This window comes from Tyto alba, unplaced genomic scaffold, assembly GCF_018691265.1.
Source record: "Tyto alba isolate M040663 unplaced genomic scaffold, T.alba_DEE_v4.0 Super-Scaffold_33, whole genome shotgun sequence".
Taxonomy (NCBI): domain Eukaryota; kingdom Metazoa; phylum Chordata; class Aves; order Strigiformes; family Tytonidae; genus Tyto; species Tyto alba.
The window spans coordinates 4,543,606-4,565,741 of NW_024881308.1; the positions used below are offsets into that span (position 1 = coordinate 4,543,606).

Sequence of the window (22,136 nt, forward strand, 5' to 3'; positions counted from 1 at the left end):
GTTCCCTACCAGGGACAGGCATTTCTAGACTGGGGGCAGGAAAAGCAGTTGGGCAGAATTAGGCCAACCAAGAAAAAAAAGCAACCAGTTACAGGGACATGGCTGTTGATGTGAATGATGGTACATACCTCAACCATAAATACAACCACAGAGTGAATACAATTCTGCCAAGCAGCACAAGACACTCGGGGGGAAAAATCATAATAATCAGTGTTCCACTTTCCCTGCCAGGGGAACAGTCATTTAGAGGGAAATCCACCAAACAGCAAAAGTAGAGCTCTGTTCCAGCCAGTTAGTGTATTAGTCCCAATTTCCTTAAACCATGAGCAAAAGGACAGTATCAATCCTTTCAAAGAAGAAAAAAATACACCCACAAACATAAAACCCATTCAGTTAAAATCTGGCTTCTCAAAGCCTTTATAAAACCTAGATGTCCTCTTCAGTTGGTGCATAAGAAAATCCTAAAAATGCATCTGAGGCACTGGAGCTGCTGGCTGCTGGGTCAGGTGTGTGGGTGATGGAGGTGGAGATCGCTTCTTGGGTGAACTCTGGATCAAAGTGTCGCAGATCAGCTGGACCAGCCTAAGCCAAGGAGCAGACACACACATCGTCATTTTGAGCGCACAATCCCAAACCAACCACTTGTGTTGGGACAGTCTGACAAAGCTGGTCTTCCAAAAATTGACACCACTGCATTTGCAGCTCAGCCTGTACTTCAGCACCCTGAGTGTCCACATAAGACATCTGGAGGGAATTACTTTTGTCCCACTATATAACCAATACCAGAGATACCCACTTACCACATTGGGGTTAAATGGAGGAGTAATCCTCTTGTGGTACAAGTCATCCCAGTTTATTGGGCTGAAGAATACGTGGTTCTTTATCTCAAGCTGCATAGAAAGGAGGAGGGAAAAAGTCAGTCTTCTGCCAACCCTCTTTCCAGCACCTGACAGCTGGTTTCATAGTATTAAGTGGTTGAAGCAAGACTTGGAGCTATCACACATCCATGTAGAGGCCATGTAGCAAATCCCTTGAAGGGACATGACACCATCACAGACTGGTGCACTAACTTGCCACCACACCTTGAATCAGTGTCCCCTTTAGAAATCCAGGTCAACCCCATATGCCCCTTTTAGAGGGCTGGAGAGACATAAGCATGCATGGAAAGCTTTTTCCAAGGCAGTGCTGTTATGAAAAAAAGGCTCAGAATAGAAAGGTTTCCTATCCATCCTCCCTCCTGCTCCTAATGGAGGCAACCTACAAAGTCTGTCTTGGCACCCAGCCTCCTCTTCTGGTCCTTATGGAGAAGTCCCTGGAGAATGTCACAAGCTGCCACAGTCTTGCTTCCTTGGATCTGGAGTGGCTTGTGCAGAATGTTGTCATACATCTGAGACACATCCCGGCTGTAAAAAGGAGGCTAATTTGAAAGAGAGGAGAAGCAGCCAGGTAAAACAGGAGCTACCATGAGGAACCACACATACAGCTCAAAATAAGTCCTGCAGCAAGTAGATGAGGGAGACCTGCCATGCCTCATATCTGTGTTCAAAGGACAATGGTATGATTGAAACAGGTCATCTAATTCAGGATTTTGTTCTCTGTGTCAGATACCATTTGAACACCAGACCAACCTTACATCACAACTTTCAAAAATTCTTCACCACGTAGCATAAAACAGACAGCTTCCAAACTCACCAGTCCAAACAGCATCTCATAGAGAACGGCTCCCAGGCACCACCAGTCTACTGTCCTGTCATATGGCTGCTTCTTTAGCACCTCTGGTGCCAGGTACTGGGAAGAGTCAGAAGTAAATATTTGAGTCAAATTATAAAGCAAGGTCTTTGTCCTCATAAGTACACAAACTTAGCTGCAGTTCAAGCAGCGAAAATGCATTAGGAAGCACACAGATGCGTTTCCTACTCTGCTAGACTCTCTACTTGCTTCAGAGCAATGGGTTTGAAAGATGCCTAACTAAAACAGCCAAACTGTTTTTCTGGGCTACAGAAGGTTCTCTTCCCATAGAGGACTTGTACAAGGATTTGCCTCCCACCACAACTCAGACAAACCTGTCCTGCACTGACACATTACACCTCTAAGAAGCTTCTGTGGTTTTGAGAAAGCTGCAGTTTTCAGTCCCGGTAAGCCTGTCCAAAGCAGCAAAACTACTAACCACCACCACCACTGAGCAACAGGGAAGAATTCAAGTAGCCTGCAGAACAAGCAGCACATGAAGTTTGGTATTGTACAGGATTAACTGTGAACTATCAGGCTCCCCATCTAGGGCAAGAAAAAACTCAACAGGAAAAACACAGAACAAAGCTCAAACATTCCTGCTTGGTTCATGCTGTAGTATTGCATAATTGGGTCCCCACTGAAAGCTGAGGGCTACCACCAGGAAATTCCTGCCCACTTCTGCTGAGCTTGAATACTGAAAAGTATCTTGATTGCAGACCCACCTTCTAACAGTCTGAGGAAGTGCAACAGGACAAGTGTATTACCTAAAACAGAGCGCTACCCCAATCCCCAGCTCAGGAAGAAGCAGGAAAAAAGCCTACAGAAAGCAAAACTGGAGATAGGTTTTCACAAAACCTAGGTGAGGTACACTGGAGAAAAGGCATTTCCTCCCCTCTGAGCAACGTTCACATTCCAGAGGAGAGCCTGGTCCTCTCCTCTACACAGGGTGTTTTGCAGCTCCTGCATACCAAGGGCACACAGGAGAGCACAGACAGGTCCTGTGTGTGTCAGTACCAGCAGGCTCCCTGTTCTGCAGGCTCCAGGGTATCAGAGCAGGTAAACAGCCTGCTCACAGGCTCCCAGGGTCAAGGTTGTCTCCACAGCCACCTGGAGCAGCTCCAGTTTCACAAGACTGGTCGTTTCTAAGTGCAGGGATTCCTGCCCCTGGTAGCACAGCAAATTTAGACTGCTAATCAGCAGTTACAGGTAAAACAGTCCCTGCTGAGTAGAGGAGGCCTTATCTGAACTCCAGCTTGAGGCTGAAAACTTTAAAGAACCCAAGATGCTCTAATTCACAGAGCCCATATTTTGAGATGCTGAGCAGCCACACAAGTCTGAGACCCAGAGCAGCAAGTCCCTGAAGGCTTTCAGCCCCCAGGCCAGAGTGAAACCCCAGCACATGCTATACCTCAGGAGTGCCACAAAAAGTACAAGTTGTCTCCTCTTGCTCCATTCCTTCTTTGCAGAGTCCAAAGTCTGTCAATACTATGTGTCCCTAAAGAAGAGAGAGAGATTTCAGCTGAGCCCACACTTTCTAGAGATGAGGTGGCATTTCCAAGCACTGGCCTTCCCATAGCATCTCATGTATGTTTTAGTTCCCCACTGCTCATCTGCTTCCCCTCCCTGATTGTCTGGACATCCTACAGTACAAGTACAGAAATCTATAGAGAACGTCTAGTTTGTTGGGTTTCTTGTTTAATTTGTCTACAGCTACATAGCTATGAAGAGATCCAGAACCACTGCGCTTTGCTGCTGCTTTATCCCAGAGCCAGTTTATTATAGTGGCCACCACCAGAATAGCAGCAGTGACTTGCTTTTTGCACCCCTGATTCCTGCCCACAAGTCAGAGTCCCAGCACATGGGAACGGGCCTAGAGGGCCCCAAATGTACAGTTCTGCAGAGGACAAGCTCATCCCCTCTTGCAGGATCTGCACAGAAACAGTGGTGCATACATACAAAACCCATATGATGAAGTGAGCTATAGCCCAGCTTGCAGAACCATAGCCCTCTTTATGGTCACAATGCTTTTAAAGCCAGAAGGAAGGCAGAAGCAGCTGTGAATATACCTGGCAATCCAGGAGAATGTTCTCAGGTTTTAAGTCCCTGCAAGACAAAAAGTACTGTTTGAGCACATTTGACCAGATATTTAGGTAAGCCAGATCTGAAACAGTGTCATCTAAGAACAGGAGCTAACAAAACTTCCCAATCCAGTTCACCAAGGTCTTCTCAAAGTACATATTCCCACCACTATTGGGTATCGGCATGCACATGTGAAAACATAGAAAGACCACTGTTTTACAGGATTAGGTGTTAGCCTGTGTTTCTATGCATAAATGGTTACCAAGAGACAATTTCTTACTTATTGAGCCAGTTTTATTTTAGATGTTTACACTTAACCATCCTCTCTCCTTCCTACTCTCAGGCTGGGAGTATTTATTGTCTACCAGATCCCATCCAGACAGCACCCCTCTTGCAGGATAGAGTGCTGGCAGCACACTGTCTTGTCTGGAGTAGGAAATTCTTCAGCTAATTCCCATCCCGCATTTTGCAGGGCCCCAATGAAGCCCTTTTGCTCCCCAGCACTGCACACAGCCTGGCTGGGCAAACTTGGTACCCCTGCTCTGCCCAGCAGGACACAGGTCTTACCTGTAAATGATGTTTAAGGAATGCAGGTACCCAATAGCACTAGCAACTTCTGCAGCATAGAATCGGGCCCGGGGTTCACGGAAACAGCGCTCCCTTTGCAAGTGGAAGAAGAGCTACAGGCAGATGAGAGGGTTGATCATTTATTCTCTAAAATAGGATATCTGGACCAAGCCTGAAAGCCTGATTTGCAGCCAGTAGCACATGAACTGCACCAAATAAACCCAAACCAAGTGACTTTAAGCAATCTAAACACTCTTCTAGAAGTTGCTTCATCTGTCTTCCTCTTAGGTCACCATCTCACTTAAGAATTCATTCCTCAAAAAATGGTCATCTGCTGATCTAGTTACGCTCCCTACAACCTACAGGCCAATTATAGTGGTACACGCGCAGAGCTGAAAACATCAGTATGCCCAATATGAATTCTATTTGGGCAAGACATCCGTGTTAATGATATCTCCCAGCCAATTTCAAATAGCACAGAAAAAATAGCTGAAAAAAAGATAAGCTTCTACAGGACAGAAAAAGACATGTAGCACACTGCAATAGCATCACCTAAGCATTAGACTAGGATCCAGAGCTAGCCCACAGGTGGCTTTTGCCTAAAGCTCAACAACATCAGTATTTCCTATATTCTCCATACCATTTTAAAATGCCCCTATCACATACTATTCTTGATATCTTTGCATCGGGAATCATCTAACTTAGGTCATAGTCAGCAAGATCTTCACTCAATTTACAAGTGAGATAGCATTCTAGCTAATCCTGGCTGGTCCTTGCCAGCAGTCAAAAGCAACATTATATTTAATTATCTTCTGATAAGAAACAGTTTAGGTAATAAAGCAGGATGTCTGGGAAGGACCAAATAGAGGATTAAAATAAAGCCTGTAAGTACACTCACCTCGCCTCCATTTACATAGTCAAGCACAAAGTAAAGCTTCTCCGAGGTCTGGAAGGAGTAATGGAGTCCCACAAGGAAGGGGTGCTTCACATTTTTCAGGAGCACGTTGCGTTCTGCCATGATGTGGTTTTGCTAACAAAAAGCAGGCAAGGCAGAGTTTCAGCAGATGGGACTTGATCCTTGTCTGTAGGGCCTCACTGCTGTTTTCAAAACGGGTAGAAGCTCAAAGCCCTAAAGGGTCATTTCCAGCCCCAGGAAGGGAACCTCTCTATCTGGCCTGATCCATCTCAGTTTTTCTCCATATTCCCACAGCACAGAGAAATCTCTGTTTAACATGCATGTTGTCCACGTGAATGCAAGCCACAAGATACCTCAGTTGCTTTACCAGGACCACTATTTGCTGAAGTAGCCAACATACCTCCTTTTTCTTTAGGATGGTTTTCTTATGCAAGACTTTCACTGCATAAAAAGTCCCATCACACTTGCGTTTGGCCAGAAGAACCTGCAACAGAGGGTCTTGGTCACAGGTTTCGGTCTCACCTTCTGCTGTTTGGTTAGTGTTTCCTCATTAGCTCACTCTTGGGAGTGATTATACACAGGAGTACAGCTTCAGAGGGTCATGTACAAAGTTTTAAAGACCAAGCTCCCATCCTCTGACTTCCCAGCACTTTCCCATTGCCAGAAAAAAGCACACAACATCTCCACATATATCTCTTACACACCCAATAGAAAAGAGTTTTGGAGCGTTTGAGGACAGTCCCATTTAATGTGGATCCTTGCTATCTCACAAGGGAAAGATTTCTCTGGAGATATTTTGCTAGCCGAACAAGTCTGAAGCTTATTTTGAATTAAATACTGCTCCTCACCATCACCACCCTGAGCACAAAGCACCTCACGCTTCTGTCCTTAGAGAGGTTGCAGGACAGCTCAAACTAAGCCTAGACTATGACAGCACTTTCTCAGGTCTCATCTGGTCTCAGTCAGTCTCAGGCCAAACTCCTGGTGAAAGGTTCAAAGGACACAGCTAGAAACTTTCATCAAGAAAGTCTTTCCAAGCTGCCTCTAAAGAGCTGCAGCCCACCTGTACAAACCCACTTACTTTTCCAAAGCTTCCTTTGCCAATAACCTTCAGGAAGTCAAAGTCTGTTGGCTTGGCACTGTTGGGCAAGAATGAAACAAGTTAATGTTTCTGGGAGAGAAACATGCAACAGCAACACTACCATCAAAGCAGAGTTCCTTCTTGGAAACAGAAGTGTTTGTGAAAGGGATTAAAGGGCACTAGACAGGTGACCCTCGCTCCCAGCCGGCTCGGGATTCACACTGTGTACGTTGGTGCACCCAGAAGAGGATGGGCAATCCCTCAGCAACCCACCTGCTGAAGACAGCATCAGGTGAAAACACCGGTCAGGACCAAGCAGCACCTTTACAGGGGACACAGTTTACCCCCATTTCTAGAGAAAAATAGCTAGGGAGCCCACAGTGATGAGAAAGATCTTCCCTTACTACCTCTCAAAAAAAGAGGCGACAAGAGCCTGCAGACACAGACAGAAGCTGATTATGGTAACAAGGGCCAGCTATAGCTGAATGTCTTGAAGGCTGGTACATTGGTGATACACATAAAGGTCAAATAAAGTAATTGTTAGGACTTTTGCAGGCACCACCCATGTGAGACACAGACAAACTGCATTCCCCCTGCCAAACCTCTTCGCTGCACGCTCCACACCCAACCTGGCTTTTGCAGGGAGCTTACTTGGGGTTAGCAGAAGGTCCAAGGTTGATGTTGTCAGTTGGTGTCGGAGGCTAGAGAGGATAACAATATTAGTCACAAGGACCATGCTGCAGGTTGTGTATTCCTTTCCTCAGTACAGCATAATTAGCCCAAAGCCATTGATAAACACCCATCAGCAAGAGACACAGTGGGTGCTTTGGCAAACTTCAGCGATGGGGAAAGGGCGAACAGAGCTACGCACTAAAACAATATCATCCCCAAGCTGGAAACTGAACTAGAGTCTGTGCTGAAGTCCTCATCCCATACTTGCACAAAGTACTAAGCAACCACTTGGCTCCTGACTTAAGGCTTTCAAGACCCACTGTGCTGCCACAGAGAAGAGGCACTGTGGGACTCAGTTGCTCCCTGCAGCACCGAGATGAGGCACTCCCTACTGCTGTGCTAGGCAAGAAGCTCTGAGACTGAGGAGCACTTCTGCAGCAGGGCATCATCTCTCCCAAACCCTACAGTCCTCTGCTTACTCCCATTAAGCCCCAAAACTGCCAAGTCTGGAGCCTTGGAAGTAGTCTTATGCACACCCAGCACTACAGAGGTGCAGCCTCTCTCTTCCCAATGATGAGGAGGTACATACACACATGGTCTTCCTCCTCACCAGGAATCTTCCCCTGCCCAGACTCTGGAAGCATTATGCATTATCCAAAAGGCTATATAGGGCCTCTCTGCTCTCCTTTTTCTCCACGCAACATCACCCACAGGCACAAGGCAGCGGTAAGATCCTAACACAAGTTCTCCTCCTTGATTTTCTCCTACATGCACCAGTCCCTCTCCATCCCAAGGGTGAGGACTTGCTGGCTCAGAGTCGTGATCTCACCTGGGTGCTTTTGTCCGGGCTCCGTGAACGATCCATTAAAAAAGCAACTCGTTCAGCACTTGGAAGAAGAGCAAGCCAGTATTGAAAACCATTCAAGAGAGAAACAGCTTCACACCATTAACTTGACAGGGACCAGCACAGACCCCAGTGTGTGCTCCCCTCCATCATAAGAGACTTCACCTGACCTCCCCAGTACCCCCTCAGCAGTACTGCTGCTCCCAAGGGGTGGGGGTGCACATGCTCTGGGGGAGGCAGGGGACAGCGGGTGCATGCTGACAGGAGATGGGTGCAGGGAAGGTTCATGGGTGCACAAGTGATTTGAACAAGCACAGACCTATTAAACGCCACAGCCTTTGATTTGCAGTAGCAGAAACAGGTCAGGGCACAAACACATGAAGATCAGCACAGCCCCAGCAGCAACACAGCATCAGGGCCAGGTGAGGTTGCAGCCCTCCTGGCCACAGCCAGACCCCTCTGGAGGAAGATGCAGCCCCCACCCCACTGCACAGGGATGCTGTAGCACCCAGCCCTGCCACCCAGCTGCTGGGGCTGGCGAAGTTGGACTTGAACAACATTTGTTGTTCAAGCAGAGTGGATCCAAACCGTCACTGGGGATGGGTGGGTCCTTCCACCCCAGGGATTCCTCCCTCTTTAAGGGTTCCCCCCACACTCCTTGCAAAAGCAGCGTCAAAGAACTAACAGGGAAAAAAAAAAAAAAAAAAAAAAGGCAGGCAAGCAGCTCTGTTCCCTTCTCCCCTGCCCCAGAGAGCTTTGTCCATTCCCCCTCAGCCCCACCAACAGGGATGCTCTGAAGGCTTTCGCCCCCCCCCCACCCTGCCCCTTCCAAAGAGGGGCCCCAGAGATCCCACCGCCCTCCCCCACATCTCACCTGTGGGTGCTCCCCCTCTCCACCCCCACGCACCACCAGGTGCGGACCCACGGCCATCCCAGAGCCCCTCTCCTCCACGGCCGGGCTGACCATGGCAGGAGATGCCGAGCAGCAGCGGGTGCTGGCGGCTGTCCCCAGGGACTGCCCACAACTGGCCGGTGCCAGCCAGCTCCATTCACCGCCGAGCCAGCGCGGGGTTATCAGCCTGAGCTTTTAAAGGGCTCTCATCCCACCGAGAGCTTTTCATACTCACTATGAGCAGAGCCTGGAGCCGGAGGCCTTGATGGTTTGTCCTATCCTCTCACGGCCGTGCTTGATGAGTTCTGCGAGGAAAGTTGGAGCACTGAAGCCGATTAGCTGGCAGCGTGATCGCAAGTGCACAGAGGCACGTTTGTTCTTCACTGACCTTGCTCTTCTCTCCACAGCCACCCTCCTCCCCCTTCTACCCACGTACCAAAATAACGAAGAAATTATAGGAACCAGGACAGCTCCCCTCCCAGCCCTGCCAGGAGCCCTCAATAGCTCATAGGACAGGGATAAGTGCTACAAAACAGACACCCTCTCCCATGGCAGAAGGTACTTGGGTTAAAGCACCACCATCAAGCCTCCCTGAACCACTCCTGCGTCCCCAGGAGGGGACAAGGAGAGTGCTCACAAGGCTGATGTTGTACTGGGATACGTCACACACTTGGCACATCCACTGCCCCTTTCATTCAGGACTCTGCGAGTAATTAGGGACATGAATGAAACCTTTCAGGGCCCTGCAGGAGGTGAGCCAGCACACACACATGGCAGCAAGTGACTTGCCCAAGGACATGCAACCAGTGCCAGAAGCTGGGATTCCTACCACAGAGCATCCCTGCTGCTCAGCTGTGCAGGTGGTTGCCACCACCCATCATCATCATCACCACCACCTCTCCCTTTGCAGAGGTGCAAATTCCTGAGCCTGCTCTTTACTACACAGGCTGAGCAAGAGAAAAGCCTGAGAAGTGCAACCTGTATGGAAGAGTTTCTTGTTCTACTTAGGACTAAATAACAAAAATATTTCAATACTCAGTTTTACACCCTGGTTCTGCCTTAGTTCTGCTCCTGGAAGGAAAGAATGGATCAGAACATCCAAAGAAACACACACTTCCCCCCTCCCCTAAAAAAGGGCCTTTGTCATCCTGGAATAGCTCTTCTACAGACCAAAGAACTGACAGCACCAACTGCCAGAGTCCACCTCCCCAGGCAAGAATTTTGTAGGGCAACAAGTTTTGATGTAAACACAAGCCCGTTTACGGAGCCCTTCCTTCATGGGTCTTAGGATCTGCCAGATGGAGGGACCTGGACGCTCCAGAGAGCCACTGAGCTGGGCACCACAAGCAGTTCTGAGGTCTGGGTGCAGATCTGATGAGGAGCTGCAAGACAGGCTGTGGTTTTAAAGTTTCTGAATGGATAAGAATGGGAAAGTAGGAATTTAAAGAAAAACCCACAAACCATATAATGAGTGAGCTAACAACATCAGGCTGGTCTGAAACCCTGACTTTGTCTGATACTTTGCCCTGCAGCAGGTATATGAGCTTGGCCCAGCAGGCACCCACCAGCAAGGACAGCATGCAGGATCAATCCCCATCTCCTCCCACTGGGCACAGTCCTTATTTCCCTGACAGTCTGGCTCTCCCTGGCTCACCAAGGTCTACTGGAGGTCATCCAGCACCTGCCTTGGGGCTGCGCCTGTCCCACAGGCTGTTAGTCTTAGCAGGGGGACATCAGCCCTGCTGTCTCGGAGCAAGCAACGCTCCCTCCAGGCTCAGTGCCAGGGAGGAGGTGGCACAGGGGATAGCTGAGGGCACACGGGTATGTGTGGAACAAGCCCCAAGCTGCAAACGGCAGCAGTAGATAGAGGAGTGAGGGCTCCCATCCCCTGCCCAGGAGCCTCTCACCAGAGCAACCCAAGCAAGCCCTTGCAGTTTAACACCTCACTGCTACTCCGTACATATGGCTCAACCAGGTGATGCAGCCTGTTCCCTCCACATCTGAACCCTGACAAGCTTGGGTTTGGCCCCAGGGTCAGCTTGCTGCCCCCTGACACTGTTCTGATCCCAGACTCGGGGGTAAAATAATGACTCAGGCACAGGTGGCCATGTCACAGCTCGGGAGCACACAGGCAAGCCACAGAAACACGTCTATCCGGCTTAGAGGTCTTTTCTGGCAGCGCAGGATGCAGGACAAGGTCCCAACTTGCTCTGAGGGGCTTGGACAAGGCTGCTTTAGTGAGGTCTCCACAACCTGCAGCTGGGCAGGAGCATTGCTGCTGAGCAAAGGCTGCACAGCTCTTCCAGGGCCACAGCCTGGCAGCCCATTAGGCTTCCCTCCGCCAGCCCCATTCTGCTCCACTGATTCTTTGCTGGAAGGGAAGCTACTCAACAAGTCCCTGCTGACCAAGGGCAGCATTTTCCAACAAAGCTATTTCATTAAATGTACTTGCTCAGAGACAAGAATCTTTCTGCACTGAAGTACCACGCACATTTTTAATATCTGTATGTCCCCATCCCATATCACTTTCTATTCAGGCTCAGAGCCACCTTCCCCAGCCCGAGTCCACCTTCCAAGCCAGGTTAGCTTAAATCTCCCAAGCAGTCAAACAGGCTTTTCCTTATCACTAACAAACCCTACTCCCCCTAAAGCACAAAGATTTCCAGAGCGCACACATGCTGAACAACAGAATCAGAAATAGGTCACAAAAATACTCTGGAATCCTTGGTTGTACATGCCCAGCTACATCCCTCCTCATGCCTGCTGGGGCAGCAGGGATACTCCAGGCATGGCCAGGGCCACAGAGAGCATCAGCAAGCAAGTCTAGGAGTTTCCTGATGTGATGTGATTATTACATCCCAGGACCACAAATCATTGCACCCCCTGCCCCCCTCCTCAAAGACCATTTCACCCCTAACACCCAGGCCAGAGGCATCCCCCAGGCAGCAGGCACCCGCTGGCACAACATAAAGCTGCTACTTACAAGTTGGAGCAGTTACTGCAGCTAAATCTCCCCCTGCCAAGCATCCCTCAGTAACATACGTTTTTTTCCCAGCACAGCACAAGCAGCTCCCTCTTCCTTCAACGGTTCTGCCAGTGGTGACCCACATTCCCATGCTAGCCCAGCGTTATTTGCTACAAACACATTACTAATGCAACGCGTACCTTGCACGGAGAGGCAACCTCATAGACTCATCATCTGCAAAGCTGCCTCCCACCCTCTTCCCTGATGTCACTGCTCTCGGCATCGTTTCCTACCTAACCTAGATTGCAAACCCCTCCGAGCAAGTGCCTCATTGTCTCCCGCTCTGGGAAGGGCTAGTTGCCAGCATGGAGAGGCAAGGAGGCCCGGCAGGCTGTCACTGGGGGAGCAGGTGATGTTTTGGAAGGAGGACAGGGTTTGGAGGAGCAAGGTTGAGAGAGGAGCACCTATGGCAGCCCACAGCTTTCATCCAGCACAGGGGCTGCACACAGCATAAGGGGAAGATGCCCCAGTTTCAGCTCAGAGGAGCACAGCAGGGTGGGAAGGAGAGCTCCTATAAACACATGCTTTTACTAGAAAAAAAAAAAGAAAAAAAAAAAGCAACAAAAAATTCAAGCTTTTTGCTGCTACAGATCTAAGAGATAGCTCCAAGCTATCACCGAGCTCCACTTTCATTCCTATTGAGACACTAGAGCACACAGCAAGTCCAGGAAGAGGTTAGGAAAGACTCCAAAGGACTTCTTTACTTGAGGAAGCTTTCTTAGCTGCCCTCTGCAGAGCTCCTGACTTGTCCAGTTTTCTCTTGCAAGTCCTTTCCCTTACACCCCAGGGACACTACAAACCAGAGGAGGAACCCCATCCAAACAGACCCAGACCTGAGCAAGCTGGAGTCCACAAACAACCCTCCAGATTCTAGAAGAAAAACTACATGCAAAGCTAGAAGGAAACAGCAGGTGGCTAAAGCTTATAGCGTTTTGCAAAACATAATCCCATGAAAAGGGAGAACAAAGCATTAAACGCACCTGGGAGCACATCTACCAGCAGAGGCTGAGTCCTGAAGCACGGGAAGCAGTCCACAGCCAGCGAGCACAGAGACCCCTCATTCCCCACGCTTCCCATCCTCACACCAGCCCACCCTGCCAGACCAGAAACCCCAGGATCTTTCCTAAAACTCAGAAGGGAATAGCTTCGTTCCTTACAGCAGTTCATTTAACCTACAAGCACCCCCACCTTCCCAGGGCAATCATGCCACCACTGCTGCCTCGCTGCAGCCCTTTAAAGAGAGCAGGAAAAGCTGATCAGCTGCAAAAAATGAAGAGACACCTGCTAGATATAACCGATGAGTGAGAATTCAGGTGGAGTGGTAGTTTTGAATGAGGAGGGAGGAGTGCAGGTGGTGGGTAGGAGCAAATTACATCCCGCCAGGCATCTCAGGTGTTGAGAAGAATTTTTTAGATATTAGTAAGCTGGAAATTTGCCCGCTGTCCTGTGGTTTAGGAGGAAGGTCAAAACTGTCATTTGGTTCAGGTCAAACCCAGAAAAAGCTGCTCCTCCCAGTGTCCTCCACCGACCTGGGAAGGCTGCAGCCCAGGGTAGCCAGACTGGCACTTTGCAGCAGTATTAAATGCAAACATAAACATGTATGGAGGAGAAGACCTGGTGTTGGAGGCACATGATGATTTGAGAGAACAGAGACTAAGCCCTGAGTAAAAGGAGACATCAGAGAAGGGCTGATGTCTTCTCTCTCCGTTAAAAATAAAGCAGTCGCTTTTTGCTTCCATTGTAGTTTCCTATAAAATCTCCCTGTGTACATCTGCAGCAGGAGAAAAGCCAGCATATAGAGCAAGTTAAGGGGGGGTGAGGTACACGGCAGTAAAGGCAGAGCTCTGGGCAGCCTTCCCTGGGGGGAGCAGAGGGGCTGGTTGTTGTGGGACAGGTTCTAACCCCAGACTCCAGCCACCAGAAGGAAATCATCCGAAACATCTGATGGGCTCATTGCCACGTGTAACGAGAGTGGGGAAGCAGTATGTTGCTTGAAATATTGTTCTCTTTCAGGTCAACGCCTGCATTTTTTTTCTCTGCCAACATCCTCAAGCTATTAGCATCACCAGCTTTTAAAAATACCTCCTAGTATGTTTTTATTTTCTCAGGTTTTGCCTCTACTTACATTGAAATGGTCAAGCATCAGAATACTTTTGGCAGCTATCATACGTTTTCAAATCAACACTGTCTGCTTTTGTTTCTTTCAATAAAAGCCTTGGTATTATCGACAAAATCTACTTGATTTTATTTTCTACAGAAAGGCATCTTTAATTAAAAACTCATTTTCTATCCTAAGAAGAGAAAGCAGAAGGATCCTGGAAGGAAAAGTTTTAAAAGCTAGAATGCGAAAAATATCTAATCTGGAGCTCGGTCACTAAAGACAATAGATATGGATGGACAAGACAATGGCTGGGTTGGTTTTGTCCCTCCTGCCCTCTCTGTTGGTAAGCGTTGCTGATGCTCAAGGGCTGTGCCCGCGCTGGCTGTAGCTCGGGGCTGTGCGGAGCTGCCGCCCCCCTCGCACACAAAAACCTCCTGGCCCCGCTGGGAGCCGGGCTCCGTTCAGCCCTTGCCGGGCAGGGCGAGCCCCAGCCAGGCTGGGCCACGGCACGACCCGGGCCGGAGCCCTCCTGCGAGGCTGCAATGGGGCTCTGCCCTCTGCCAGCTGTTCCGCAGCCCAACGCCGGCAGGAGACCTCCGTGGGGAAGCCTCCTTCATGCCCTCACCATCCCCAAGGGGTTAGTGACACCGTACCAGCCAGGAGCATTACCCTTCGTCTTCCCCAGGGCAGTGGAGGAAGGCTCCATCCAGGCCATGTACATAAAACCAGCCGAAATAGTCCCCTCTCCTTACGGCTGGGGCAGGAGCTCAGCGACCGGCAACGGGCGTCCTCGGGAAGTGGAGCACGCAGACGTTTCTCTGGCTGCAAAGGCGAAGGGCACACGAGTAAGAGTAGAAACAAGCCCCGGGGTGCAGCGCTGGCTCCGGGGCGCGGGGCCGGCTCCCTGACCCCCGCCTGGCCAGCAGCCACCCCACGCTCGGTCTGGTGGAGATCACCGGGGTGCTCTGCCACCGCTCCGGTGTCCCTCTGCACTCCTCTGGGAAGTGCTTTGGGACTGGCAGATGGAGGGCACTGGAAGAGAGCTGCGTGGCACTGGTCGGCTGTTTGGCTTCTGCACAACAGACGAAATTTCCCCTGCAGCTGTTAAATTTACAGATTTCTGCTCTCGGGAAAGGATTTTGTTGTTTGATGCTTTTGAGGAGATGAGGCTCAGCTTGTTCTCTCTGTACCCAGGGTGACCGCCCTGGCACTGGTGGCTCCCTGGCACAGCTGAAGACATTCCCTGGAAGCACAGGGACACGTGGACTGCCAGTAAATCCCCAGCACAGGGCAGGTCCTCACCTGGGGATTCCACATCAGACACCACCAGATGCCTGGGGCAGCTGCAGAGGTCTTTGCCCTGGAGACCCCCCTGGCTCTCCCTGGTGAGGTGTCCTGGGCAAGCAGTTATCCCTGTGATGGAGGACACGAGGGGCAGCCCTCCCCGTGTACAAGAGGTGAGACTTTCCCCTTCACCCTACCCCTGTGCACCCACGGCCATGGCCAGCAGCAGCTCTTGCCCCTTGCCCACGACAGGACACGTTAGTGCCACGCTGAGTGTGGGAGCGCTTGCAGGGCACATACATTATATAGACACACATCCCTATAGATGCTGCAGGCATGACCGTGCACCCCTTACACCAGGGCTGGCCCTGGCCCATTCCCCTGCCCAGCACCTGCAGGCTCCTAAACAAAATTAAACAATTCTAGTAAAGCCAGAGACCTGCTGGTGTCAGTGTTGGGTTTTTGTTGGCGTTGCTGGTCCTCTGTGTGGGGGTAGCATTTCCCTGCCCTCCAGAGAGCACAACTATGCCAGGAAAAACTCTGGCTGGACCTGGGTTCAGAGGTGATGAGCCGCCCTCAGGCAATTTAACCCCTTCTGTGCACATCTGCTGCCTGGGCTGGACTTGTTCAGACCGTGGTGGGAGCAAGCCCTGGCCACAAAAAGGTGCTTTTTTCAGCTGCACTGGCACAACTCAGAGCCTCCAGACACTGCCTGTGCTTGGAAACATTTTCCTTTTTCCCCCTGAGGGAGGAAAGCTGCCTTCATTTCCCCAAGCCCTAGAAGGGGTGGAGGGCTGTGTGGTCCTCAGCAGCTGAGCCTGGTCCCTCCCAGCGGGTCCTGTCCTGGCCGTGCCCCAGGGGAAGCCACATCTGCAGCTTCTCCGGGGGCAGGACACATCCAGTGAACAACAGGTCTGGCCTATTGTCTCTACACACAGAGAAGTATCCCTCTCTCTCTCTATTACATAATTTTATATATTATGCATATATGTTATTTTATAGGGAAAGGTATCTTAATGCTGTTATCTAGCAATATCCATAACCATAATCATAAAGGTATCACTGAAGTGGAACCACACAGTCCTGAGCAATCGGAATTGCAGGGAAGGGTCCAGATAAGATTAAAACAAATATTTCTCTAGAGAGCACAAAGCCATTTTCCCTCGACCTGTAGTGAAAGGTGACCTAAAATGTTTGGCTACTCAGTTATCTCTGCTGGGTAAGGAATAAGATAGGATAGGATAGGAATAGGATATTCTTTAAAAGGCCAGAGCCTATTTCTTCATCTTAAGAGGATTCATGAAAGACTAAATAGACTATTGGTGAACACTGGGGTTCTTTAATTATTTTTTTTCCCCTCTCTACATTTTTCTTTTAGCTTCAAAAAGCCTCAGGCATTGCCCTTGATTTTGCTTAGGAGTCCCACGTGGGTCCTGGGAAGTTCCCCATGTTTTGGAGAAAGGAGCCAGGAGGAGGCCACTCAGGATCAGGTTTTTATTCTGAAGTACAGCTAAAGTGAGTTTGAGCAACTCCTGCAACTTTCAGTGCATCTGTTTCTACAAATATGAACATGGCAAAATGTCACTGATCTCTTGTAAAGCCTTTACATCTTCAGAGGAATAAATGCCTGATCTTATTATTGCCATTACATTAGTTAGCTTGGATTTTCTTGCTCTCGAGTGGTTTTTAAGTGTAGGCACAGTCTCAGTGAATAAATAACATGAAGTTAGAAGCAGACTGACTCTAAGCAACCCTTCGTCTCCTGGCTGGCCAGCCTTGTCCTTGGGGAAGGTGCAATTCTCCTGCTTGCCATCCTCTCCTCCCCAGCAGGACCTCAGGACACATGACAGCCTATGTTTTAGAACCTTTCTTAAAAAAACAAACAACTGTTTTTTGGGGATGAGTGCCTCTTTTCTGTCAGTTTTTTTTGCCGTCAGTCTGATGCAGAGTGCACACTCAGGGCCACCACCCGCAGCTCAAGGCCTGAGCGTGACCAGCCTGGTGGGGACAAGGGCAGAGAGGCAGTTTCCCAGCTGGATTGAGCAGGGCTTAGCAGCTCAGCGACGGCTCGGAGAGCTGCACTGCCTGAAACCAGGCCCCTTGCTGCTGGCACAGTGCTGGGTTTGTTAGAAAAGCTAGTGAACAAAGCGTCCCTGGGAATGCCTCCCCTCTGCCCTGCTCCATCCCCATCCCATCCCCATCCCCGAGAGCTGCTGACTCCAGCTCCACTGCATGGGATACATGTTTTCACCCCTTTTTATCCACATGCAAAACCTGGGAAGCGACTGGTGCTGGCACAGCTGGATACTGCCTCCAGTAGAGATATATATACTGGATCCAGCAGGCAGCCCAGTCTAAACTGGGCCAAGCGCTGCTCCAGGCATTGCCAGGACCCTGTGCAAGAGCAGCAGATCTGTGCTGAAGTCTGCTGAGCCCACTTCTGTTCCCCTGCTCTGGCACCAAACAGGAACAGCCCTCCCTGTCCTGCTGGAGAGGGGGTGAGGGATGCCCCCTTAAAGGGGTGCCAGACACAGCACCCACCCCTGGGCTTTGCCATTCTGGGGAGATCACAGCTGAAATAACTGAAATTTCTGGTGCAAACCTCATCCTTCTGGTGCTGGCTGCGAAAGCCCAGTGCAGCCCAGGTGGCTTGGGGCCACGGGAACACACATGGTCAGTCACCAGCTACCTCTGCTGATCTGCCAGCTCCTGAAATTACCCACGGTCAGAAACACTTGTGGCTGCTCCCCACGGGAGCTCACCCAGGGAGGTGAGCTGATGTGGCGCTGCGGACACAAGCAGGTGATAGAAGTTCCTTGTGATGGAAGTTTTATGGGGGAGGCACAGTTAATGCCAGAAACCTTTCCAACCAGTACAATATTTCCAGGGGGAGCAAGGAGGCTGCTCATCTCCTCTCTGGGTTCCTCCACAGCTGGGAAACAAACCCACTGCTGGACCTCAAACCCCCTCCAGCCGCTGACCCTGAGCGAGACCCCCAGGGAGCAGCTCTCCCACAGGCCAGCCAGGTCCCTGGCACCAAGGGACAAGTCCTTGACAAAAGCCTCTGCTCCTCCCAAAGGGCTTCAGGACCTCGTTAAGAGAAGGGAAAGTTGCGATCATTCCAGAGAAAGTAAATCGGCATTACCTGCAGAGAGCGAGGCACGGGGAGCCGGGCTCCTGGGCTCGGGCAGCGGGGCCGGTGGGCACTGCCACGTCCAGCTGCGGGAAGCAGCATGTACCACTCTCCCTCCGGTTGTTTTTATTTTGGTGATTCAGTCTGAAGGTCGAAGGAAAAGTCCAAAGGAGTGGCTTGTGGCAGGAAGTAAATGATTACCCTGCCACCGCTCTGCGAGGGGACCGAGGCACGGGGAGCTGGGGTGGGAGAGAAAAATCCCTCCTTGGGGGGGATTAGAGGGCAGCTTGCTGGCAGGGAAGCGCAAAGAGTCAGAACAAAGTGCTCTGTTCCCCGGAGGCTGTGCCGGGTCACATGCCGGGGCCTAACAGGGGTAATGAGGCATGGGTCACCTCCCAAACGCCAGCCAGGCCTCCTGCGTGTGGACGTGACCCATTGCCAATCCACCCGGATCCACGGAGGCTGCCAGCAAGGAAGGACGTGGGTGAAGTGGAGCCTTGTCCCCTGGCAGCAGCACATCAAGGGTGGGAGATCTGAGGTCTTTTACAAGCTTGAACTTTGCAGGTGTGGCAGTCCTACAACCTCACTTCTGCCTCCTGCGTGACCCTTCTCTGGCTCCACACTCCCCATCCTGGGCCACACGTGTTCAAGAACAAACACCTGAGCGGCCAGCGAGGACTGATCCCCGTGGACACATCAGAGCTGGCCCCAGAGGAACCCTCTTGGAGGCAAAAATCTACTGCCCTCCATTCATCCCCCTCCATTTGCTCCTTGTTCCCCTCCTTTCCTCTCTGCAGGTGCCCAACACCAGTGGGCACCACATCGCTGCATGAGTGGGTGCCCAAATAATGGTTTGATAGTTGAGCATGCTGGTGGAGTCACTGCTGGTCACTGCTGGAGCCTCCGGCTCCTCACCCAAAATACAAACTTCATCTGCGGGAGGCATTTTCTGATTACCCAGGAAAGTTTCTTTCACTCAAAAGCCCTTTTGCACCTGCCCCTCTCGTGGGAGTGGACCGCGATGTAGTTGGTCGATAGGTCCCACAGCTCTGAGAAAACGTGAATGGCAGCACAATTCCTCAAGTGTTTGTCAAGCTGCTGACCTCTCACCGTCGGCACGTGCCTGTCTTAGCTGGGTCTGTGAATCCCAAAGTAGAGAGGAGAAATAAAAAGGGTCACTGGACAGGGAGGCCATTACAAAAGCGAAGGGGTGAGCTGAGGCAGGATTTGAATACACAGATGGGTACAAAGGTGTATAAAATGAGATGACATTGGTGCCACCATCAAGATAAGCATTTTCTGAAACAGTCTGGAATACCTGATTTGGAGCATCCAAAGTTCATGAAGACAAGAGAGCCAACTGCCACCACAGCCCAGGTCTCCGGCTCCGGGTGTGTGGGGAAAGGCAGAGCCATGCCAGCCCCAGCCCCAGCGGCAGCACACGGAGCGGAGCGGGCTCAGCCCTCGCCTTGCTCCACCTCCCACCGATGGTCCCGTTGGGTGGCATGAGCTGTGCGGGTGCATGAGGATAAGAGAGATTTGATATTACCCTGATATCTTGGGGAACAAACCCAATTAGAGGTCCCTATTGTACTTGAGAAGCCATAAAGACACAGAGAGAGAAATAAATCTGTTCCCTACTATTGCAGAGAGGGCCTTTGTCTTGTTTTCAGAATGAGAAGGTTTAGAGGATTGGTGCAGCACATGACCAGAAGCTATGAAGCTGCAGACAAAAGCCACTTGGAACAGAGATCATATTTTGCCACCGTGCTGGCTTTTCAGAAGATTTCTGCTTTGTCCAAGTTAAACCTGCTGCTATTTTGGGGTTTATTTTGCTCATGCCACTGCATGCCCTGCTTTAAAGGCTGCACATCTCCAGCGACACTGGCTTCACGTATGCTTTCACTGGCATCAGCACAGCACCAAAATGTCTGCTGCAGCAGGCTGGAGGGGGCTGCCTGTATTTCCAGCCCAAGTCACAAGGGTTGCACCAACAGCTGCACTCATTCCAGCCCCGGACATGTTTAGAGGACAAAGCCTCGGTTTATCGCTCCAGCTTGCTGCGCGGGCTCGTTTCGCAAGCTCATCCTACGTCAGCCACGAGTGTGCGTCGGCACCCGGCAGGAACACGGAGGAAAGTGCTTGAGCAGAACTGACAGCGAGACAAAGCCCATTGGGGTGCTCTGGATAATCACTGGCTTTACCACAGCTGGGAACTACAGCGAGCCAGACGCTGAGATGCCCTGTCATCCCTGGGACCCGCACAGCCTGCTGCCAGGCATCACGGGGCAGCCAGAAATGCCTCGCAGAGTCCCTCCAGCCAGACAATATCTCTGCTCCCAGGGAATTGGGGGTTTGGGGGGGCTGTGCCAAGGCTGGACTCAGGGATTTGGGGTGCCCTTGGAGAGGTTGAGGGCACCATGCTCCCCTGCTCTGCACCTGGAGGGATAGGAGCAAGGAGCCCTCAGCTGCCCTGACTTTCCTCGCACTGTCACAAAAAACGCATGAATTATCTTACAGCCCCAAATATACTGAAAGAAGAAGCCATTTCTGTTCACAAGGGGAAAAAAAAAAAAAAAAAAAAAAAAGTACCGAATGAGGTGTAAAACCTTTGCAAAGCTAAAGCTTCATAAACCGGTTTCCATCATCATGTGCCCTGAACCATTGAAGTTTTGGCCCCTGAAAAACACAAAGACCTGGCACAGGTTAGTCTGTGAGCATCCCGAATCGGCGCGTAGGCAGCCGCCCGCAAGCAGAGGCGAGCGAGCTGCGTGACCGCTGCGGCACGGTGGCTGTCCTGGCTGCGTCCCCTCGCTTCCTGCAATCCCCGCGGGGATCACAGAAGGAAAAAAGGCCCCGAAAACCAGCCCCGGCAAAGGAGCGTGTTAACCTGCCAGGGCTCCTCAGCTCTCCACTTACTCCCAGGATCCGAGGGGTTATCTCCGCCCTAGGCAGGGCAGGGAGAAGGTGTGCTGGATCTCCCATGCCGGTCCCTTCTCAGCACCCTAGGGAGAAAACAAAGCTGGAACAGAGAGAGCAAGGCAGAAGAAAAAGCAGCGGGCACCCGGGCGGGCTGTCCCCCGCGGCGATGGGATGGACGGCTCCGCGCCCGGCCGCGCCGTCGGGCGAGGGCGCTGCGCCGCCGCCGAGGCCCCGGGCAGCGCCGGGGGGGGACCGGGGGGCTGCCGGGGGATGGGGTAATCACGGGTCACCTGCACCGGGATGGGGATGAGAGTGAGGGTAGGGGTGGGAGGGAGGGTGAGAATGGAGATGGGGATGAAGATAGGGATGGGGATAGGGGTGAGGATGAGGATGGGGATGGGGATAGGGGCGAGGATGGGGATGGGGATGAAGATGGTGAGGATGGGGATCGGGATGAGGTTGAGAATGGGGATGGAGCACAGCTGGATACCCCCAGGAAAAGGGGCTGGCAAGGAGGGAAACACGGCCAATCTGGGGTGCAGGCGCCCCACCACGATGCCCCCACTCCCACCCTCACCCACGGCGCCACACGTCCCTGTCCCCACGCGGAATAAACCCCCACAGCTCCCCTGCGCTTTCCTTTCGGAGGCCGTCCGGAAAACCGCCCACAATGCTGTTTTCTCCGGGAAGAGACATCACCCCCCTCCTGCCCGCAGCTCCTCTCCCCGGCTTGTGCCACCCCACCTGCCCCCCGCCCCCCGGTACCGCATTGCAGAGCTGCCCCAGCTCCGCCAGCTCGGGCCAGCCGGGGAGGGGGGGACCCCCCAGCCTCTACCGGGGCTCAACACCATTTGGGGGCATTAAGAGGAGCCCTACGGGGACCTCTGCT

At 51.4% G+C, this 22,136-nt stretch overlaps 1 protein-coding gene across 2 annotated transcripts; it reads right to left on the minus strand.

The window, feature by feature from the left end:
* Positions 1-272: 272 nt before the first annotated feature.
* On the minus strand, positions 273-18,444 carry SGK2 (serum/glucocorticoid regulated kinase 2). 2 transcript variants are annotated; one of them, XM_033003681.2, is made up of 15 exons: positions 18,338-18,444; positions 14,578-14,730; positions 9,018-9,087; positions 7,876-7,933; positions 7,026-7,075; positions 6,375-6,432; positions 5,694-5,777; positions 5,276-5,407; positions 4,378-4,490; positions 3,798-3,834; positions 3,140-3,226; positions 1,693-1,788; positions 1,262-1,417; positions 801-890; positions 273-582 (listed from the first exon to the last, which is right to left on the minus strand). In XM_033003681.2, exons 2-15 carry the CDS (start codon positions 14,627-14,629, stop codon positions 427-429), a joined length of 1,239 nt encoding a protein of 412 aa, XP_032859572.1. In that variant the 5' UTR covers positions 14,630-14,730; positions 18,338-18,444; the 3' UTR covers positions 273-426. The 2 variants fall into 2 exon arrangements, with proteins under 2 accessions (XP_032859572.1, XP_032859573.1); XM_033003682.2 differs by lacking the exons at positions 9,018-9,087; positions 14,578-14,730; positions 18,338-18,444 and adding an exon at positions 8,765-8,899.
* Between the last annotated feature and the right edge of the window lie 3,692 nt (positions 18,445-22,136).